This window comes from Diceros bicornis, chromosome 7, assembly GCF_020826845.1.
Source record: "Diceros bicornis minor isolate mBicDic1 chromosome 7, mDicBic1.mat.cur, whole genome shotgun sequence".
Lineage (NCBI taxonomy): Eukaryota > Metazoa > Chordata > Mammalia > Perissodactyla > Rhinocerotidae > Diceros > Diceros bicornis.
The window spans coordinates 6,022,695-6,043,259 of NC_080746.1; the positions used below are offsets into that span (position 1 = coordinate 6,022,695).

General features: G+C 39.7%; 1 protein-coding gene across 1 annotated transcript in view; it reads right to left on the reverse strand.

The window, feature by feature from the left end:
* APLP2 (amyloid beta precursor like protein 2) overlaps window positions 1-20,282 on the reverse strand; it is an 86,614-nt gene extending 66,332 nt beyond the window's left edge. The window contains exon 1 of the mRNA XM_058544806.1: window positions 20,106-20,282. Coding sequence (XP_058400789.1) covers window positions 20,106-20,210 — 105 coding nt within the window. The 5' untranslated portion in view covers window positions 20,211-20,282. The remainder of the gene's footprint in view (window positions 1-20,105) is intronic.
* Between the last annotated feature and the right edge of the window lie 283 nt (window positions 20,283-20,565).

The window sequence follows — 20,565 nt, forward strand, 5'->3', positions numbered from 1 at the left end:
AGTAATTCACTTTTTAGTACATACCCAAAAGAATTGAAAGCAGGAACTCAGACACATGTACAAACAGGTACACCAATGTTCAAAGTAGCATTATTCACAATAGTCAAAAGGTGGAAACATCCCAAATGCCCATCAACAGATGAATGGGTGAACAAAATGTGCTATACATATGCACAATGGAATATTACTTGGCTTTAAAAAAGAAATGACACTCTGATACATGAACCTTGAAAATATTATGCTAAGTGAAACAAGCCAGACACAAAGGGACAAATACTGTACGATTCCACTTATATGAAGTATCTGGAATAGACAAATTCATAGAGAGGTTTCCAGGGGCTGGGGGGAGAGGAACAGGGAGTTATTGTTTAATGGGTTCAAAGTTTCTGTTTCAGATGATGATAAGTTCTGGAAATGGATAGTGTAGATGGGTGCATGACAATGTGAATATACTTAATGCCACTGAATTGTCCACAAAAAAATGGCTAAAACAGTCAATTTTATGTTATGTATATTTTACCACACACACAAAAAAACCGATGTAATGTGAGTTGTAAAATTTAGGGAAATTTTTATATCTTATGGCTGACAATGTAAAATATCTAGAAGTAAACCCCAGAAATAGAAATAGGTTTTTTGAAAAAAAGATAAACTAGATTAAAATAATCTATTTTAAAAAACTGAATAAGTGTTGCCTACCATTTTTTCAACAACATAAAAGGTTTATTTCACTTATCATCTTAGGAGCTCTACCTTGTCTACAGCTGTGACGTTACTTGTCCTGTCACAGTGCCCTGCGTATAGCAATTTAATAAATTCGTGTTAATAATGGTGACTTCGAAGAGCTTCAAATGAACCAATTACCACGGAAAGTCTTCAACTTTGAAACAAGTTACATCCCAAGGTTCTTTCAAATGTCATTTTGAGATACAGCTAAAAGGATAAAAAAGATATCTATTATGCACTGTTTGCATTACAGAAAAATTAGAAATGTAAATATCCAATTAGAAAGGAATGAATTAAATAAATTATAGGCTAAGAGGACCCTTGCCTTTACATATAATATATTCCTGAAGAGATGGGCAAGTTCAAAGATATGTATGATATTTAGGGGTTCTGCTACTAGAAAGTTAATAATTTATACATATCTCAATTACTCCCAGTGTTTTAGGAAAAAAATATCCTTGAAAACTTAATTCCAGCACTTGATAAACATTCCTTAAGTTTTCCCACATAATTGAGCCCATTGCATGTTCACCTAAGTTCAAAGACTCTCAACCTGGAAAGCGCCAAACAAGCACCAACTCCATCAAACCACGTGCTTCTTATCAATAAAATAAGCACTTTGGTCTCTTACTTTTTTCACTGATTCTTCTGTATGGGAAAAATGGAATCAAACATTCAAATTATAGTTCCAATACTGCTGCAAATACCCAACCACCGGCTGATAAGCAGGAGTCTTATGCAATAACTCAAAATGTCTGTGCATCAGCTTTAGTACTCCAAATTGAGAGTACGGAAGGCAACTGAGAAGAACGGATATTGTAACATTTAAAAATGCAGGGAGGCCGGCCCCGTGGCTTAGCGGTTAAGTGCGCGCGCTCCGCTGCTGGCGGCCTGGGTTCGGATCCCAGGCGAGCACCGCTTCTCCAGCCATGCTGAGGCCGTGTCCCACATACAGCAACTAGAAGGATGTGCAGCTATGACATACAACTGTCTACTGGGGCTTTGGGGGAAAAAATAAATAAATAAAATCTTTAAAAATGCAGGGAGTTCAAAAGTCCCAAACCATGAAGGGTAATTCACTTAAAGGCAACACTGTAAAATATTTAATGGCTTGGAAAGTTATTCAATATGTCAAATGGGGGTAAAATAGGTTATAAACATAGAAGTAGGAATCCATTCTTTAAAATAAGAAAGATATACAGAAAACAAGATTGGGAAAATTAAAAAGCTATTTATCTGGATGGTAAATTACAGTTAATTTCTTTCTTTTTTGGGTTTTTTTTCCTCGGCTTTACCTATATTTCCTAAATTTTTCACAATGACCATATACATCTTCTTTAACACGATACACACTAAGAGTCACCATAATAATCATTTGTAAAGAGTCAATTTAGAATCTCACAGTCATTTTTATGTTAAGAAGTAGCAAACAGGCTTCTGAGATAGTTCACAAACATTCAAGTCATAATATACAATTACTATAAATCCAAATTCCATAACCTGATAGTAGTTTGGTAGTGGAGAAGGACTGACAAACAACCTCACAAGATTTTTCTCTTTCCTTTCTGATTACTAAGAACCATCTACAGTAAATTTTTGCCTAAATGTTGACTGTTTGGTAACCTTCTTCATAGATCTTCGGTGCCCTCATGCTGACTTGAGCTCTCCCTTTCCCAGGCATCTGTTCTACCGTGCTAGCTGGTACAACAGGCCACCTGTTCTACCAGCTAGCACGAACTTGAGAGCCAGTCACCACTTACTGATTTGTGACCCTGGTCAAGTTACTTTATCTGTACATGCCCTAGCTCCTGCATCTGTAAAACAAGGATAACCACAGCTCCTCAGAGGACTGTTCTAAGGTTTCAATGAATACATGTAAACACAACACAGTAATTGCACCATATGTATAACTATTATTATTATTACTCCAATCACCACCAGAATCTGCCACTCTGTTCCTGTTTGTCTATTCTTCTTCCTACTTAAAGTCACATAGGTTCTCTCTATAAACTCGCAGTAAATATCTAATTTCAAGGGAATTAACTTCCAGTTATGGCCAACTAGGTAATTCACACTAACCCTCCTAATGAGGACAACTAGAAAAGCAATATAAAACATTTTAAAAAACACTTGCTTAAAGGCCGTAGGGATCAAAAAAGATAGTGAAAATTTACCAGATCAGCATCCAGGGGAGGATGGAAACCCAGGGAAATGAGTACAGCTTGTAAGGCTTTTTTCCCCTGGGGATGCTGAAAGATTCTGAAGCGAGTAGCTGAGCAGCGCTTCTGACAGCATGGAAGGACAAAAGGGAAAGGGACTGGAGTCCAGGGCAGGAGGAAGAGGAGAAGGGAAATACACTCGGAGAATCTAAAGGTTTCGAGTTGATATCCCACAGCAGGCTGACCCTAGAAAGGTAATCCAGAAATTGACAGGACTTCACAGAGACTGCAGCTCAGCTTCCAACTCTCTCAATCCATGAAATCAGAATGAGATCCTAGATTGCTAATTCAAGCTCCAGGTAGAAGCAAATCAAGTGCTCTCTGGATCATAACATTAGCCTAGGCCTCAATTTAATCTATAAGCACCTGTGTAAATAAAATGTCTGGCACATAATCAAAAATAACTTGACAAAACAAGGAGACAGTATGAATGAAAACCAGCAGAAACAGACAGTACGAAAAGACCCATAGGGTCCTGAGATACTGGAATTATCGGACACAGACTGTAAGTATACTTATCATGTTCGCAGACACAAAAGACAAAAATTGAGAATTTAAGCAGTGATCTAGAAACAATTTTAAAAGCCAATTTTAAATTATAAAACTGAAAACTACAATAACTGAAATTAAGATCTCAATGGATGGACTGCAAGGTAAATTAGATACAGCTGAAGAAATTATTAGTAAACAGAAAGATGGATCAGAAGACAATCTATCAAATGAGGCATGAGAGACATACAGAACATAGTAACAATGCCTAAGATGTTTGTTTTTAAGTCCCAGAGAAAAGGAGAGAATTAGACAGAAGCAATATTTAAATAGATATTTCAATAGTTAAATAGACATGGCTGAGAATTTTCTGAAACTGATGAAAGACACCAAACCCCAGATTCAAGGAGCTCTACAAGCGGAATACATTCTTTAAAAATCCACACCTTGGTACACAGTAAAATTGCTGAAAACCAGATTCAAAGAGAAAAGCCTGGAAGTAGCCAGAGATAAGGGACACATTACATCTTCAAAGAAGCAACAATTATGCTGACAACTAATTCCAGTAAGCTACTGATAATATTCAACATCAAGCTACTGATAACATTAAATATCAGGAATAGAGCAAAATCTTTAAAATGATGAAGGAAATTGTATTCTCAATGAATCTGTCTTGCAAGAAAGACAATGAAAAAGATATTTGGGGCCGGCCCCGTGGCTTGGCGGTTGGGTGCACTTGCTCCGCTGCTGGCGGCCCGGGTTCGGATCCTGGGCGCGCACCGACGCACAGCTTCTCCGGCCATGCTGAGGCCTCGTCCCACATACAGCAACTAGAAGGCTGTGCAACTATGACATACAACTATCTACTGGGGCTTTGGCAGAAAAAAATAAATAAAAACTATTAAAAAAAAAAAAAAAGATATTTGGAGGGGCCGGCCCTGTGGCCTAGCGGTTAAGTGTGCACGCTCCACTGCTGGCAGCGCGGATTCAATCTGGGCGCGCCCCGACGCATTGCTTGTCAAGCCACGCTGTGGTGGCATCCCATATAAAGTGGAGGAGAATGGGCACGGATGTTAGCCCAGGGCCAGTCTTCCTCAGCAAAAGAGAGGAGGATGGGCATTGGATGTTAGCTCAGGGCTGATCTTCCTCACACACACACACACACACAAAAAATTTTGGTGAAAGAGTATATCACCAGCCAACCTACCCTTAAGAAAATTCTGAAGGGTGTTTTGGAAGACAAAAAAACTATCCCAGAAAGGTCAGAGATACAAGAGGCATGAAGAATAACAAAGAGAATATGTAAATCTAAATCAGAAGCTCTCACTCTCACTGCAAATTTGAATTACCTGAGGAATTTTTAAGAAATACTAATGCTTGATCCTCTCCCTCGAGAGACCCTGATATAATCTGTCTGAATTGGAGCCCAGGCAACTGTGTTTTGTACAAGTTCCCCAGAAGATACCAGTGTGCCTCCAAAGTTGATAACCACTGATCTAAATTCATTTGACTGTATAAAACATGGCTGGTATGATTTCTGGGGTTTAAAATGAAATTAACATACGTAATAACAATGGCAAAAATGTTGAGAGAGGGTTAAATAGAGTTCAAGTGTTCTAAGGTCCTTCCATTGTACAGGAAGAGGGTAAAAGTACCAATTAATATAAGACATTGACAAGCGAAAGATACTGAAATGTCTAAAGTAACGACCAAAAGGATAAGGAAAGACTATACAAATATGTTCCAACGTAATAAGAGAGAGAAGTAAAATAACCAATTCCAAAGGGGTTAAATAAGGAGGTAAATATAGCAACCTAAGCGTCCATCAATGGATGAACAGATAAAGAAAATATGGTATATATCATATATACATATATACCATATATACGTATATAAATACACAACAGAATATTATTCAGCCATAAAAAAAGAAATCCTGCCATTTGCAACAACATGGATAGAGCTTGAGGGCATTATGCTAAGTAAAATAAGTCAGACAGAAAAACAAAAAAGCTGTATAATCTCATTTATATGTGGAATCTTAAAAATGCCAAAGTCAGGCCGGCCCCATGGCTTAGCGGTTAAGTGCACGCGCTCCGCTGCTGGCGGCCTGGGTTCGGATCCCGGGCGCACACCAACGCACCACTTCTCCAGCCATGCTGAGGCCGCGTCCCACATACAGCAACTAGAAGGATGTGCAGCTATGACATACAACTATCTACTGGGGCTTTGGGGGAAAAAAATAAATAAATAAAATTAAAAAAAAAAAAAGCCAAAGTCATAGATACAGAGAAGAAATTAGTGGGAGGCAGGGGTAGGGGGGTTGGCAAAATGGGTGAAGGTAGTCAAAAGGTACAAACTTTCAGTTATAAAATAAGTAAGTCCTGGAGATGTAATATATAGCATGGTGACTACAGTTAATAATACTGTATTGTATATTTGAAAGTTTCTAAGAGAGTAAATCGTTTTTTGTGTGTGAGAAAGATCAGCCCTGAGCTAACATCCATGCCAATCCTTTTTGCTGAGGAAGACTGGCCCTCGGCCAACATCCGTGCCCATCTTCCTCTACTTTATATGGGACGCCACCACAGCATGGCCTGACAACCAGTGCATTGGTGCACAGCCGGGATCCAAACCCAGGCCGCCAGCAGCGGAGCATGAGCACTTAACCGCTAGGCCACGGGGCCGGCCCCTAAGAGAGTAAATCTTAACAGCTGTCATCACAAGAAAAAAAACTTGTTGTGATGCACCTTAACTAGCCTTATTGTGGTGATCATTTCATAACATATATAGACATTGAATCATGATACTGTACACCTGAAACTAACATAATGTTATATGTCAATCATATCTCAATAAAAAAAAAAGAAAAAGAAACATAGAACTGGCAGAACAAACAAAAAGCATTAAATAAGAAGGTAGATGAAACCCCAAGTACCTTGGCAATCACATTAGATGTAAACGGACTAAATATTCCAGTTAAAAGACAAATACTGTCTACTAAGTTAACAAAACAAAAAAACCCATAAACACATTAAAACATAAGGATGGAAATATTAGACAAAGTATTGGTAAAGGCAAAAACATCACTGGAGATAAAGAGGGAAACAGTGACTATGAGAGGTTCAGTTCTTCAGGAAGATAGCAAATTTTAAGCTTGTATGCACCTAACATAGCCTCAAAATAAGCCAAGTAAAAAACTGTCAGAACTAGAAGGAGAAATAAAACATCCAAAATCACAATGGGAGATTTTTAACACATCTTTCTCGATAACTAACAGAAAATAGAAGACTGAAAAAAATCATGAAGGATAAAGATCTGAACGACATGAAAAAAACATGATCAGAATACATATAAAACACCAGAAGTAACAAGCATGGAATATACATTCTCTTCATGCACAGAATAAAAAATTTACCATAAACTGGGTCATAAAGCAAGTCTCAACAAATTTCAAAAGACTGAAATCACACAGACTCTCTGACCACAATGCAGTCACCCTAGAAATAAATAAACAAACAATCAGATAATCTCCACAATCTTTGGAAATTAAGGAATGTACTTTTAAATTTCCCATGGGCCAAAATTAAATCACAATGGGAAATCTATTTTTCTCACTTGAATGATAATGAAAATATATATCAAAACTTGTATGTTGTTTAAAGGTACAAACTTGCAAACAGTAGATAAGTTCTGGAAATCTAATGCACAGCATAGTGATTATAGTCAACAATACTGTATTACAAACTTCAAAGTTACTAAGAGATTAGATCTTAATCATTCGCATCACAAAAACGAAATAATTACATGACATGATAAAGGTACTAGCACATGCTACGATGGTAACATATGGCAATATATAAATATATCAAATCAACATAATACATACCTTAAACTTACAAAATGTTACATGTCTATTATAGCTCAATTTTAAAAAATAAATAGAACGCTAAAAAAAAAAAACTTGTAAACTGCAGCTAACGTCCTGTTCAGAGGAAAATTTATAGCTTTAAATAAATATATTAGAAAAGAAAGGCTGAAAAAAAATTGAATTAAGCAGTCATCTCAAACTGTTAGAAAAAGAGCAAACTAAACCCATAAAAAGTAAAAAGAAAGAAATAATAATGAGCAGAAGTAATAAAATAGAAAATAAACATACCATAGAGAGGATCAACAAAACCCAAAGTTGATTATTTAAAAAGATTAGTAACACCTGGCTTATTAAAAAAAAGTAAAATAAAAAATAACCAAAGTCAAAAATGAAATAAGGGGACATCACTGCAGACTCTACCAACGTTACAAAGACCATAAGACTATCTTATCATCAACTTCAATCAATCAAAATAATAACAATCAATTTAAAAAGTCAGATGAAATAAATTACTAGAGAAACTTAACCAAACTCACACAAGGAGATATGAATAATCCTACAATTAGTAAATTGAATCCATAATTAGAAATCTTACCACAAAGAAAATTCCAGATGGCTTCACTGGTGAATTTTTCACAAACACTTAAGGAAAAGATAATGCCAATCTTAAATAAAATATTCCAGAGAATAGAAAAAGAGGCAGTGCCCCCTCCCCACAACTCCTTTTATGAGGCCAGCAACTTTGAAACCAAAATTTGATAAGTATATTACAAAAGAGAAAAATTACAGGTCAAACCCACTTTTGGGCATAGAAGCAAAAACCCTGAACAAAATTTTAGCAAATCAAATCCAGAAAATAAACGAAGTTTGGTTTACTTCAGGAATGTAAAGTTGCTTATATATTAAAAAATCAATCAATATATTTCACACTATCAAAATTAAAGAGAAAAATCATATGACTTGCATAGTTGGAAAAAAATGTGTGAAAAAAATTCAACACTCATTCATGACAAGAATCTTTGGCAAACTTAGAATGAAAGAGCTCTTCCTTAATCTGACAAAAGGTACAGTATCTACAAAAAAACCTACGAGTATCATATGAATGGTAAAATATAGTCTCCCTCTGAGATCAGGAGTTAGACAAAGATACCAGTTATTACCACTTCTCTTAGACATTTTACTGAAGTTCTAGCCAGTGCAGTAAAACAAGAAAAGGAAATAAAAGCTACAAGAGCTGGAAGGAAAGAAAGAAAACTGTAGCAATTCACAGAATATACTCAGAAATTTTCAAAATTACATACACATTATTAGAATTAGTACACAAGCTTAGCGAGACTGCTGGATACAAGGTCAATTTGAAAATATCAACTGCATTTCTACAACTACAAGAAAATGACAACCAAAAAAATTTTAAAGATGCCATTTTACAATAGTATTTAAAAAAATCAAATATCTATAAATAAATCTAACATAAGATGTATCAGATCACTATGCAAAAAGCTATACAACATTGAGGGTAATTAGAGAGGACCTAAATAAAGGTATATGCCATGTTTCTGGATTGGAAGACTCAATATTAGAAAAATATCAATTTTTCCCTTTTGAACTACAAGCTCAACACAATCCCAGTTAAAATTTCAAGTGGGTGTTTTTGCTTACAAGTGACAAATGCATATGGAAAGAAAAGGGTTAAGGTATAGTCAAGACACTATTGAAGACAATCAAGGTGGAAGTGCTTGCTCTAGTATATATGAAACCTTACTATAAGTACAGTCACTAAGACAGTAGGGACCTGGAACAAGGAGAGACAAGAGGTCAACGGATTAGGAAAGCCCAGAAACAGACACCCATGTAGAGAGATTAATTAACAACAAAGGTGGCATGGGAGAACAGAAGGGAAAGGATGACCTTGACAATAACTGGTGCAAGCTGGATAGCCACATGGTATGGGCTAGATATCCATATGGAAAAGATAAAAATTAAAAGACCGATACTTCATATCTACACAAAAATCAGTTCCAGGTAAATTGTAGCTCCAAATGTGCCAGTCAAAACAAGAGGCTCCTAACAGACCATATAGGAGAATAACTTTATGTCCTCAGGGTAGGAAAAGACTTCTCAATAGGACACAAAAAACACCTACCATAATTAAAAACCAAAAAACTGATAAATTAGAGATTAAAATTAAGAACTTCTTCAAAAGACATCATTAAAAGAGTGAAAAGGCTACAGCAAAGTCACAAGGTACAAAATCAATCTACAAAAATCACATGCATTTCTGTATGCTAATAATGAACTAACAGAAAGAGAGCTCAAAAAGATAATACCATTTACAATTGCATCAAAAAGAATAAAATATCTAGGAATAAATCTTACCAAGGAGGTGAAAGATCTGTACAATGAAAACTACAGACATTATCGAAAAGAAATTGATGACGACGTAGAGAAATGGAAAGACATCCCATGCACATGGATTGGAAGTATAAAGATAGTTAAAATGTCTATATTACCTAAAGCAATCTACAGATTCAATGCAATCCCAATCAGAATCCCAATGACATTCTTCACGAAAACAGAAAAAAGAATACTAAAATTCATATGGGGCAGGCCGGCCCCGTGGCTTAACGGTTAAGTGCACGCGCTCCGCCACTGGCAGCCCGGGTTTGGATTTCGGGTGCACACCAACGCACCGCTTCTCTGGCCATGCTGAGGTCGCCTCCCACATACAGCAACTAGAAGGATGTGCAGCTATGACATACAACTATCTACTGGGGCTTTGGGGGAAAAAATAAATAAATAAAATTATAAAATTCATATGGGGCAACAAAAGACCCTGAATAGCTAAAGCAATCCTAAAAAAAAAGAACAAAGCTGGAGGCATCAAAATCCCTGACTTCAAAACACACTACAAAGCAACAGTAATCAAAACAGCATGGTACTGGTACAAAAACAGACACACAGATCAATGGAACAGAATTGAAAGCCCAGAAATAAAACCACTCATATATGGACAGTTATTCGCAACAAAGGAGCTATGAACATACAATGGAGAAAGGAAAGTCTCTTCAATAAATGGTGTTGGGAAAACTGGACAGCCACATGCAAAAGAATGAAAAGTGGGGCTGGCCCCGTGGCTTAGCGATTAAGTGCGCCTGCTCTGCCACTGGCGGCCCGGGTTCAGATCCCGGGCGCACACCGACCTACCGCTTCTTTGGCCATGCTGAGGCCAAGTCCCACATACAGCAACTAGAAGGATGTGCAGTTATGACATACAACTATCTACTGGGGCTTTGGGGGAAAAAATAAATAAATAAATTTATTTTTTAAAAAAATGAATGAAAGTGGACCATCTGCTATCGCCATTCACAAAAATTAACTCAAAATGGTTCATGGGGCCGGCCTAGTGGTGCAAGAGGTTAACTGCGCACACTCTGCTGTGGCGGCCCGGGGTTCGCCAGTTCGGATCCCTGGCACGCACTGACGCACCACTTGGCAAGCCATGCTGTGGTGCCATCCCATATAAAGTGGAGGAAGATGGGCACGGACGTGAGCCCAGGGCCAGTCTTCCTCAGCAAAAAAAGAGGAGGATTGGCAGATGTTAGCACAGGGCTGATCTTCCTTGTAAGTAAGTAAGTAAATAAATAAATAAATGGATCAAAGACCTGAAGGTGAGACCTGAAACTATCTAACTCATAGAAGAAAACATAGGCAACACACTATTTGACATTGGTAGTAAAGGAATCTTTTCGAATGACATGTCTACCCAGACTAGGGAAACTAAAGAAAAAATAAGCAAGTGGGACTTTATCAGATTAAAGAGCTTCTACAAGACAAATGAAACCAGGATCAAGATGAACAGACAACCCACCAGCTGGGAGAAAATATTTGCAAAACATATATCTGCCAAGGGGTTAATCTCCATAATATATAAAGAACTCACACAACTGAACAACAACAAAACAAACAACTCAGTCAAAAAACGGGCAGAAGAAATGAACAGACACTTCTCCAAAGAAGACATACAGATGGCCACTAGGCACATGAAAAGATGTTCAACGTCACTAACCATCAGGAAAATGCAAATCAAAACAACACTAAGAGATCACCCCACGCCCGTTAGAATGTCTATAATCACCAAGGCAAAAAACAACAAATGTTGGAGAGGATGTGGAGAAACAGGAACCCTCATACACTGCTGGTGGGAATGCAAACTGGTGCAACCTCTATGGAAAACGGTATGGAGATTCCTCAAAGAATTAAAAACAGAGATGCCCTATGGTCCAGCTATCCCACTACTGGGAATCTATCCAACGAACCTGAAATCAACAATCCAAAGAGGCTTATGCACCCCTATGTTCACTGCAGCATTATTCACTATAGCCAAGAAGTGGAAGCAACCCAAGTGTCCCTCGACTGTTGACTGGATCAAGAAGATGTGGTATACATATATACAATGGAATACTACTCAGCCACAGAAAAGACAAAATTGTCCCATTTGCAACAACATGGATGGGCCTGGAGGGTATTACGTTAAGTGAAATAAGCCAGAAAGAGAAAGACAAACACTGTATGATCTCACTCATATGTGGAATATAAACAAACACATGGACAGAGAAAACTGTATTGTGGTTACCAGGGACAATGGGGGTTGGGGGTGGGCACAAGGAGTGAAGGCAGACATATATATGGTGATGGACAAACAAAAATGTACAACCCAAAATTTCACAATGTTATAAATTATTAAAACATCAATAAAAGAGTGAAAAGGCAAGCCAGAGAGAACAGCATTATTTCAATAACCTCAAACTGGAAACATCCCAAATGTCCATCAACAGCAAAACTGTAGTTTCTTCATACAATGGAATACTATACAGCAATGCAAACGAATGAACCACAGCTACACTCAACAATACAAATGACTGTCAGAAACATGCTTAGTGAAAGGTCAGACACTTAAGAATACATACTGAAGGATTCCATTTACATAAACCTAGAAAACAGGAAAAACTAAACCAGAGTGTTTAGGGACAAATGTCCAGGCAGTAAATCCATAAAGAAAAGCAAGAACTACTTACCAAAAAAAGGGTAATAGTTACTGGGGAGAAAGGGGGGACGGGAAAGCGCTATTTCCTGACCTTGGCAGTGGTTACACAGTATCCGTTTTATGAAAATACATTGAGCTATAAATTTTTTCTTTTGTGTCCTTTTTAATTTTTAAAAATTCAAAAATACTCAAGGGCTTTCTATGTTGGGTAGGGAGGCCCGCAACGGTGCCTTGTATGCTTGGCATCTCCAAATATCTCAGCATTCTTACCTTCTAAAATCATCATAATATGCTCAAACAACTAACATTCTGCACTGATAAACAAATATTTATTACAACTTTAAGAGCCTGAGCAAGTCCTGTGGAATTCAAAGAGATGAAAGGGGTCTCTCAGCATGAAAAAACGAATGGGAACGCTCAATTTCCAACTCAAGGTAAGAGGTGCTTCTGGAAAGGAAGGTTAATGGGATGGGGGAAAGTTCAAATGAGGCCTTTCTATTGTAATGTTTTTATTTCCATATCTATGGAATAAAATAAAATAAAATATTTTAGTTCTTCAAGAAAAAAAACTAAAGCAAATATGAGAAGTGTTAAAATTTAACAAAACTGGGTGGTGGATATATGAGTATTTTTCCTGTATTTACTATACTATGTTGGAAATAGTCATACCTAAAGGGAGTAAAATAAAGTTCTACACTTTTTTTTTTTTTTGTGAGGAAGATCAGCCCTGAGCTAACATCCATGCTAATCCTCCTCTTTTTGCCGAGGAAGACCAGCCCTGAGCTAACATCTATTGCCCATCCTCCTCCTTTTTTCTCCCCAAAGCCCCAGTAGATAGTTGTATGTCACAGTTGCACATCCTTCCAGTTGCTGTATGTTGGATGTGGCCTCAGCATGGCCAGACAAGCGGTGCGTCGGTGCGCGCCCGGGATCCGAACCCGGGCCGCCAGTAGGGGAGCGCGAGCACCTAACCGCTAAGCTACGGGGCTGGCCCCAAGTTCTACACTCTTATCAGCTCATTTCTCCAGGTAAAAATTCTGCTTCAGTATAGGCAAGTCAGCTATTTAGCCTTCCAGAAACCAAGTATAAAATATCTGAAAATACTTATGTTCTTTACCACCACTACCAAATCCCATGTTTTCTTCTTCTCTAACCTATCTCCCTTATAGTTCATCCATGTTTCATGTCAAAATTTCCTACACTTCAGCCATTTTGTTCTGGATGGCAACACTCCGCAAAATGAAGTGCCAAGATCCTAATAAACGCACCACGTGTGAGGTTGCTCCAATGTCTCAATATCACCAGCAAACTTGTAACTCCCAGATAATTTAGATACGAATAAATTAATTCTTTTCCTTTCCAGCCAGCCAAGCTGTATAACCTCTCAATGGAGAATGCTCTTGTAGCAGACATTAAGTTGTTACCTACCCAACATCCCTCTTTCCCAACAGAACCCCACATGAAGTCAAAGCCTATCATGGTGGTACCATTACCCTGCTGACGTCGGTTTGGCTAGAACCATCTGAGATAATTCTGTCCAATAAGACTTGAGGGGTCTTGTGCTGGTGTGCTTTGAGAAAGGTTTCTTCACTCTTAAAAGGAGATATACAAGAAGAGACAAGTCTCTTCTTCTCCTAGACATTATCACATCAGAGCATGTCCTCCTCTGGAACTACAAGAGCCATTCTGCAGTCACAAGAGGCATTAGACTGAGGAAGGCAGAGGAGAAAGGTTGTGGTGGGCTGCTCAATTAACAAACCCTACTGGTGCCCCACTCCAAATGCTGATTAACTTGTATCTGGATCACAAGCTTATCCCAGTCATATTCGTTACTAAGTCAACCTCTTCCTAATATTCTACCAACTAGGGCAGCTATTGGAAATCTGGTGCTGGTAGCCTTTTCTCTTCCAAATAATCCCATATCTTGATTTTGATAAGACTCCCCACAGGGGTCATATTTTCTGAAGTTTTTTTGTCAGAATACAAAGATGAAACAAGCTTACTATGCAAAAAGAGAGACATGGGGCCAGCCTGGTGGCGTAGTGGTTAAGTGCACGCTCTCCACTTGGGCAGCCCGGAGTTCGCAGGTTCGGATCCCAGGCTCGGAGGGACACACCAGTTGTCAAGCCATGCTGTGGTGTGTCCCATATAAAGTAGAGGAAGATGGGAACAGACGTTAGCCCAAGGCCAGTCTTCCTCGGCAAAAAGAGGATTGGCATGGATGTTAGCTCAGGGCTGATCTTCCTCACAAAAAAAATTTTTGAAATAAAAATAAATAAACTGGGTTTGCATTAAAAAAAAATGAGAGACAGAACTTGCATATTATATAAAAAAGCATCAGAAGTTTTAAAAAATCCACGGAAAACGTAAAAACCCAAAGTCCCCCGTAATTATATCCCTTAAAGATAACCACAGTTAACAGTTTGGTATATATTGGTTCATGATACATTGTCACTTCGATGAAATCAGTTTCTTTTAAAGAAAATATTCATTTTTGGTTTTTTGGTAGTGGGGAAGATAGGTAGACATGAGTAAAAAGAAATCTGCCACCAGAAGAGAAACACGATGAAACATCCTGATACAGAGGAAAGAAAGAGCAATCGACTTAGAACAGGACAGCTGCATTGACACCCTGGCTCTGCTGCACGGCCTTCACCCTTGGCTTTGACTGACTCCCTTTTTAGGTGTGGGATAAGAATACCCACTTCTCCAAACTGTTGGGGACTTACATAAGATAATGTACTCAAACGAGTTCTGTTGAGTTTTTTATTTGCTGGAGTTTTTTGTTTTTCTCTGCCTACACATAAGAATCACCTGGGGAGCATTTGGCAGTGAGAATCCCAGATGTACTCAATGAGAATCTCCAGGGGTGGGGCCTAGAAATCACAGGCAAATGCATTTGTGGAGTAAAAAGCACTATGCGTATCTGCTTTTACTACTGCACCGTTCACCATCTAACACAGAATCTCATAACAGTGGTTCAATAAACACTAGTAGGATGAATAACAAATGAAAAGTCATATTTTAAAAACAGATTACAGTTACGCTTTAAAAGATTTCATTAAGACAGTCTTCATGATGCTCATGTAAGAAAAATTCTCTTAGCAAAAGTAACTATTAGTTGTACTTGACACAAAGGACCGGAACTCATTTCTATGTGAATGCGCCTACGTGGCTCACTTTCCATCTTAGGCCATAAATCACGGTACACTATACTAAATTTAATTAAGTGTCAAGGTAATCTAGTTTGTCTCACTAAAAAACAACTCATGAAAATTGGATTATGGGCAATTTCAAATTCTCTCTCAAATGGCCCCCTCCATAGAAACTACAATTACTGTACTAAGATTTATCCCTACTTTTTATCACAAAAAGAAAACTTTATTTTCTTTCAGTAATTCATTTTAGGACAATTCAAAATAATAATTGTAAGCTACCAGATTCAATATGCAACATACGCCACTTTTATAAAATGTATGTACCTGTTAGACCTAGAAAGACACACCACCAAAATGGTTACAAGTGAGGTCCCCCTGGATAATATGATTTCATATTATTTTTCGTTTCTTATTGTCTATATGTATTTTTTTATTTTTACAAGGAATATGCACTACCTATATAATTCTTCTGTTATTTAAAAAAAAAAAAAATGCAAAAGCCAGAGAATTCTGTAAGGGTGAATAATATAATTAAAGAATCTTGAAAGGTTTCTAAGTTTTGATTTTCCAAAGTCAAAACGATATTAGATAAGTTAAAAATATGGTTTTTATATTTGGAAAAGAATTAATAACCCTTCTTCACATATTACTGCCAAGAATTCTAAAGCTCTTTAGCTTTAAAAATAACCATGTTTTCAAATGCTATAAAGGACATTATTGAGTCAACTGACAAACAGGAATACAAACAGCAGATTTGATCAAAGTATTATATCAATGTTAAATTTCCTTAAGTTGATAACTGTACTAAGGTTATTACGTAGGACAATGTCCTTGGTTCCTAGGAAAAATACAGTGAAGTTTTCAGAGGTAAAGGGGCATGACGTATAGCAACACACAAACAGCTCAGCAAAAAACACACAATAATAGAATGAATGATAAAGCAAATGCTGAATAGCAGAAATGTTAACAAGTGGCAAATCTAGGTAAAAGGTATGAGAGTTGTTAGTGCAATTTTTGCAATTTTCTGTAAGCTTGAAACTATTTCTAAATAAAATTTTTAATTGAAAAAAGTAACAAAAAAAATTTAAAAATTGTCCTAAGAAACATTTAAGATCATGCTGGACCAACTTCAAGCAAGACTTTATTAGGGAAAAAAATAGCAATATATTCAAAAATTGTGTTAATAAAACACTCATGCTGGGCTGACCCTATGGTGTAGTGGCTAAGTTCAGTGTGTTCCACTTTGGCGGCCTGGGTTTGCGGGTTTGGATCCCGGGCACGGACCTACACCACTCATTAGCCACACTGTGGCGGCAACCCACATACGAAGTAGAGGAAGACTGGCACAGATGTTAGCTCAGGGCTAATCTTCCTCAGCCAAAAAAAAAAAAACACTCATGCAGGACCAACTTCAAGTAGGAAATTAAATTAGCACAGTCCAGGAAAAATGCGAGCCATATATGTAGTATTTTCTAGTAGACACATTAAAATTAAAAGAAACAGGTGAAAATAATTTTGATATATTTTACTTAGCCAATGTGTAAAATATCATTTCAGTATAACCAATATAAAAATTACTGAGATATTGTACAATTTTTTCATACTATGTCTTCAAAATCTCATGTGCATTTTACACTTACAGTACATCTCAATTCAGATGCTTAATTTTCATAGGAAATACTTGATCTGTATTCAGATTTCATAAAATGGACAGTTAAAAAAGTAGATTCACATGACCAAGTTGTTTCAAACACAGTTAAAAATTTCCCAATCACTGAACTGAATATTAGTTTTTAATTGTAAATGTAAATTAATTAAAATTAAACGAAAGGGGCAATTCACCCGCACTTACATTAGCCGCACCGCAAGCTTAGCAGCAGCGTGTAACTACAGTGCGGGGCCGTCCAGCTGCAGACAAGGAGACAAATTTCCTCTACGAAAGCAGACTTGCTTGGTAACACTCAGTTTACCATATTGATCAAAAGAGTTTTTAACATACTTATGATAAAATAATGACTGACGTTCCTATCAGAAGCACTGGCATCTCTCCAAGTCATGATTCGACATTCCCTACCCCACACCACTCAGAAATACCAATACGAAGCCTTCTTTATCCTCTGCCTCAGTTGTCACACTCTGAGTTCGAGTTTCCTGAAAATTGGCTATCGAACAGCCCACTTACTTTTTAAATGTGGCAGAATTAATTCAAGTTCTGGCTCTCAGAAGCCTCAACGTCCACTGGATAGAGTGCAGCGTTTCTGCACCAATAACTGTCTGATAATCCTAAATGGGAGCATCCACACAACAGAGCTTGCCTCCGATTTAAAAGAGGAAGTGACCCTGAGTACAGAGGTGGGTTTTTCTTTCTTAAACAGGTGTAAGAGATTAATTCAGTCAACACCAAGCAACACTAAAGATTTGCCAATCAATTCTGTGCCAAGCAACTTGATCAGGGATTTGGCTAGAATCCCTTTGGCTAATCTCAGTCAGGACCTTCCCAAAGACAATCCTGATTTAGGCCATTCTCATCTAAATTAAGGCTTAGGCACGCCTCTGCTTGAAAGCAAAAAAACAAAATCAAACTATATACATATGAACAAATTTCTGCCTGCCTGACAAAAGGAAAAATCATTTGAAAGATAATTTAGTAAGTGTGGGCAAAAATATAGTCCCAAAGAACAGAAGTTACCATAAAATAGCATTTAAAAACCATTTTAGGGAAATGTGTAATTCCTACTTTGTCTAGCCAGACTTGTCAATTGAACAACGCTGTGGGTAACAAATCTAATCCACAACAACTAATCCTGATATTCTTAGTTTTCATTTCTCTGCAAACACACACGTTAATATTCTTCTTAAACTTGAAAGGAAGAGGTTCATCAAAATTGATGAATCCTCTATTGTAAATTCACTAGTGCCTGAAAGTTACTCAGACCCCTGGTAAGTGAGGTAAAAGAGTGTGAACAATGGTTTTTGACACCCTGCCCTAAGAGATAAGCTCTGTATTCCACACAAAATCCTTCTTTTCCTTCCCCTCCCATCCCACTGATCAAGCTCGCATACATCATATCGGGGATCACAGATAGGAATCTAACCATTGAGTGCAAACTAAAATAACCATACTCTAAAAGCATGTGTATACAAACATTAAGTATTTCTACTTAAAACTTAACTCTTTTTTTCTTCCTTAAAGCTTTAAGCAGGATGAATAAAAATGTTTTAAGCCGTTCCATTGGAGGAGGTTTGTTCTTGATTAGATGTATTTTGCCCGTGGAAATGTTTTAACATTCTTGTAGAAGAACACATTCTAACTTGGGGTTTTTATTAGAAACTTCTCAGGCAACGCCTAGGTAATCAAATCCTGTCTCATTTCTCTCTGAAATTAGCTAAATATGCAGAAATCTATTGTAATTTTAAAAATAGTGAAGAGGGAAAAGAAAAACTACACCAGAAACACGCATTCCAGGCCAACAGTTCAAGCACTATTTCGAGAAGGCAAGTAAAAATCAAGTTCCACGCCTCCCTCAGGAACGGAAAGGTTTCTATGAAGCTGCAGCGTGCACACCGAGCTGCAGAACCCACACCGACCCAGCCACCCTGCCTGTTCCCGCGGCCTGAACTCCAGCGAATCGCCCAGGAATCCCGGCCCCTTAACCGCCTCGCAGGACAAAGATGTTTACGGGGTTATCAAGATGCAGGACTACTACTAAAATTCTGACACCAAAAAAGCACGATTAAACAAGAGTTTTTACAACGTATTCACGGGTACCTTTCCTACTCGCTGAAACTCACTACAAAGGGAACAACACTAGAGAACGGTTTCCCCTTGTTTATTAGACTTAGGCGAACAGCTATATCTAACAATTCCTCTCAAAGGCCTGATGCCAGAGCGGTGGATCTATTTGAGGGGAAGCACACAGGAGGCAGAAGGCACACTCGCCGCTTGGTGCAGGAGCATTCTCACCTGCAGCCAAAGACGCGCTCGCCCCGGCACCACCGCACTTTCCAAGGGCCACACCGGGAAACCTGCATGCCCACAGCGAAGCCCACCTTGCCAACAAAGGCCGCATCTGCTGCTCCCTGGTGGGAAGGCCCACCACCGCAGGCGAGGACCGCGCTGCCCCCTCAGCCCGGGGGTTGGGGTCTGCGCGGGGCCGCCCCTGGAGGGAGCCGAGCCGCCCCAAGGTCCGGAGCTGCGACCGCCGGCGAGGTCGCAGCGCGCACCGGCAGAGGCTCGCATTGTCCAGAGGGAGGGCGGGGTGGGCATTTGGGCCGCGCGTGGTCCCTAAAGGATGTGGCGGCGCCGCGGGTGGGATGGTGGCTGCGGCGGCCCGCCGCCCCCGGGCACCGCAGCCCCGATGCCTTTCATTTGGCCTCTGCGGCGGCGGACGCAGCCCGACCTCCAGCGCTAAGCACTGCGCCAAGCAGGGGCGGGCGGGGGAGGGCGCGCCAGACCCGCCGCAGCGCCGGACCACCCGCACCTCCCCCGCGCCGGCCCCCAGCTCGGCCAGTCCTGGACCCCGCCGCCCGCCTGCTCGCAGGCCGCGCTCCCAAGGCGGGCGAAGGAGACTGCACTCGGGCGCTCGCCGGGTCCCCACCTCGATGTAGCCGGCCAGCGCCGCAGCGGGCGCCGTGAGCCCCAGCAGCAGCAGGACCAGGAGTCTGCCCGTGGCTGCGGCGGCCGCGGTCCCGGTGGCCGCCATCCCTCGCCGGGTCGCTCTAGCGCTCGGCTCTCAAGCTCACACGCTCAGACTAGCGAACCTTCCCCACCGCGACCCAGAAGCATCTGAAGCCTGTTCGCCGCCGCCCCGGGGGTTTTACACCAACCGGAACTGACTTCACAAAGCCACGCCCTCCTTCTCAGCCGCCCAATGCCGGCCCGCAGAGCCGCCCCAAGACACCGCCCCTTGTTCAGCCCAGACCCAATCAGGGAAAGGAAGAACCCACACCTCCGCCCGCCCCAGCCGCGCGCCCCGCCAGGCCCCGCCCCCGGCGGCGGACGGCCCCGCCCCCGCCCCGGCCCCTGCGGCCGAGAGGTGCGGGGTGTGCGTGCGGAGG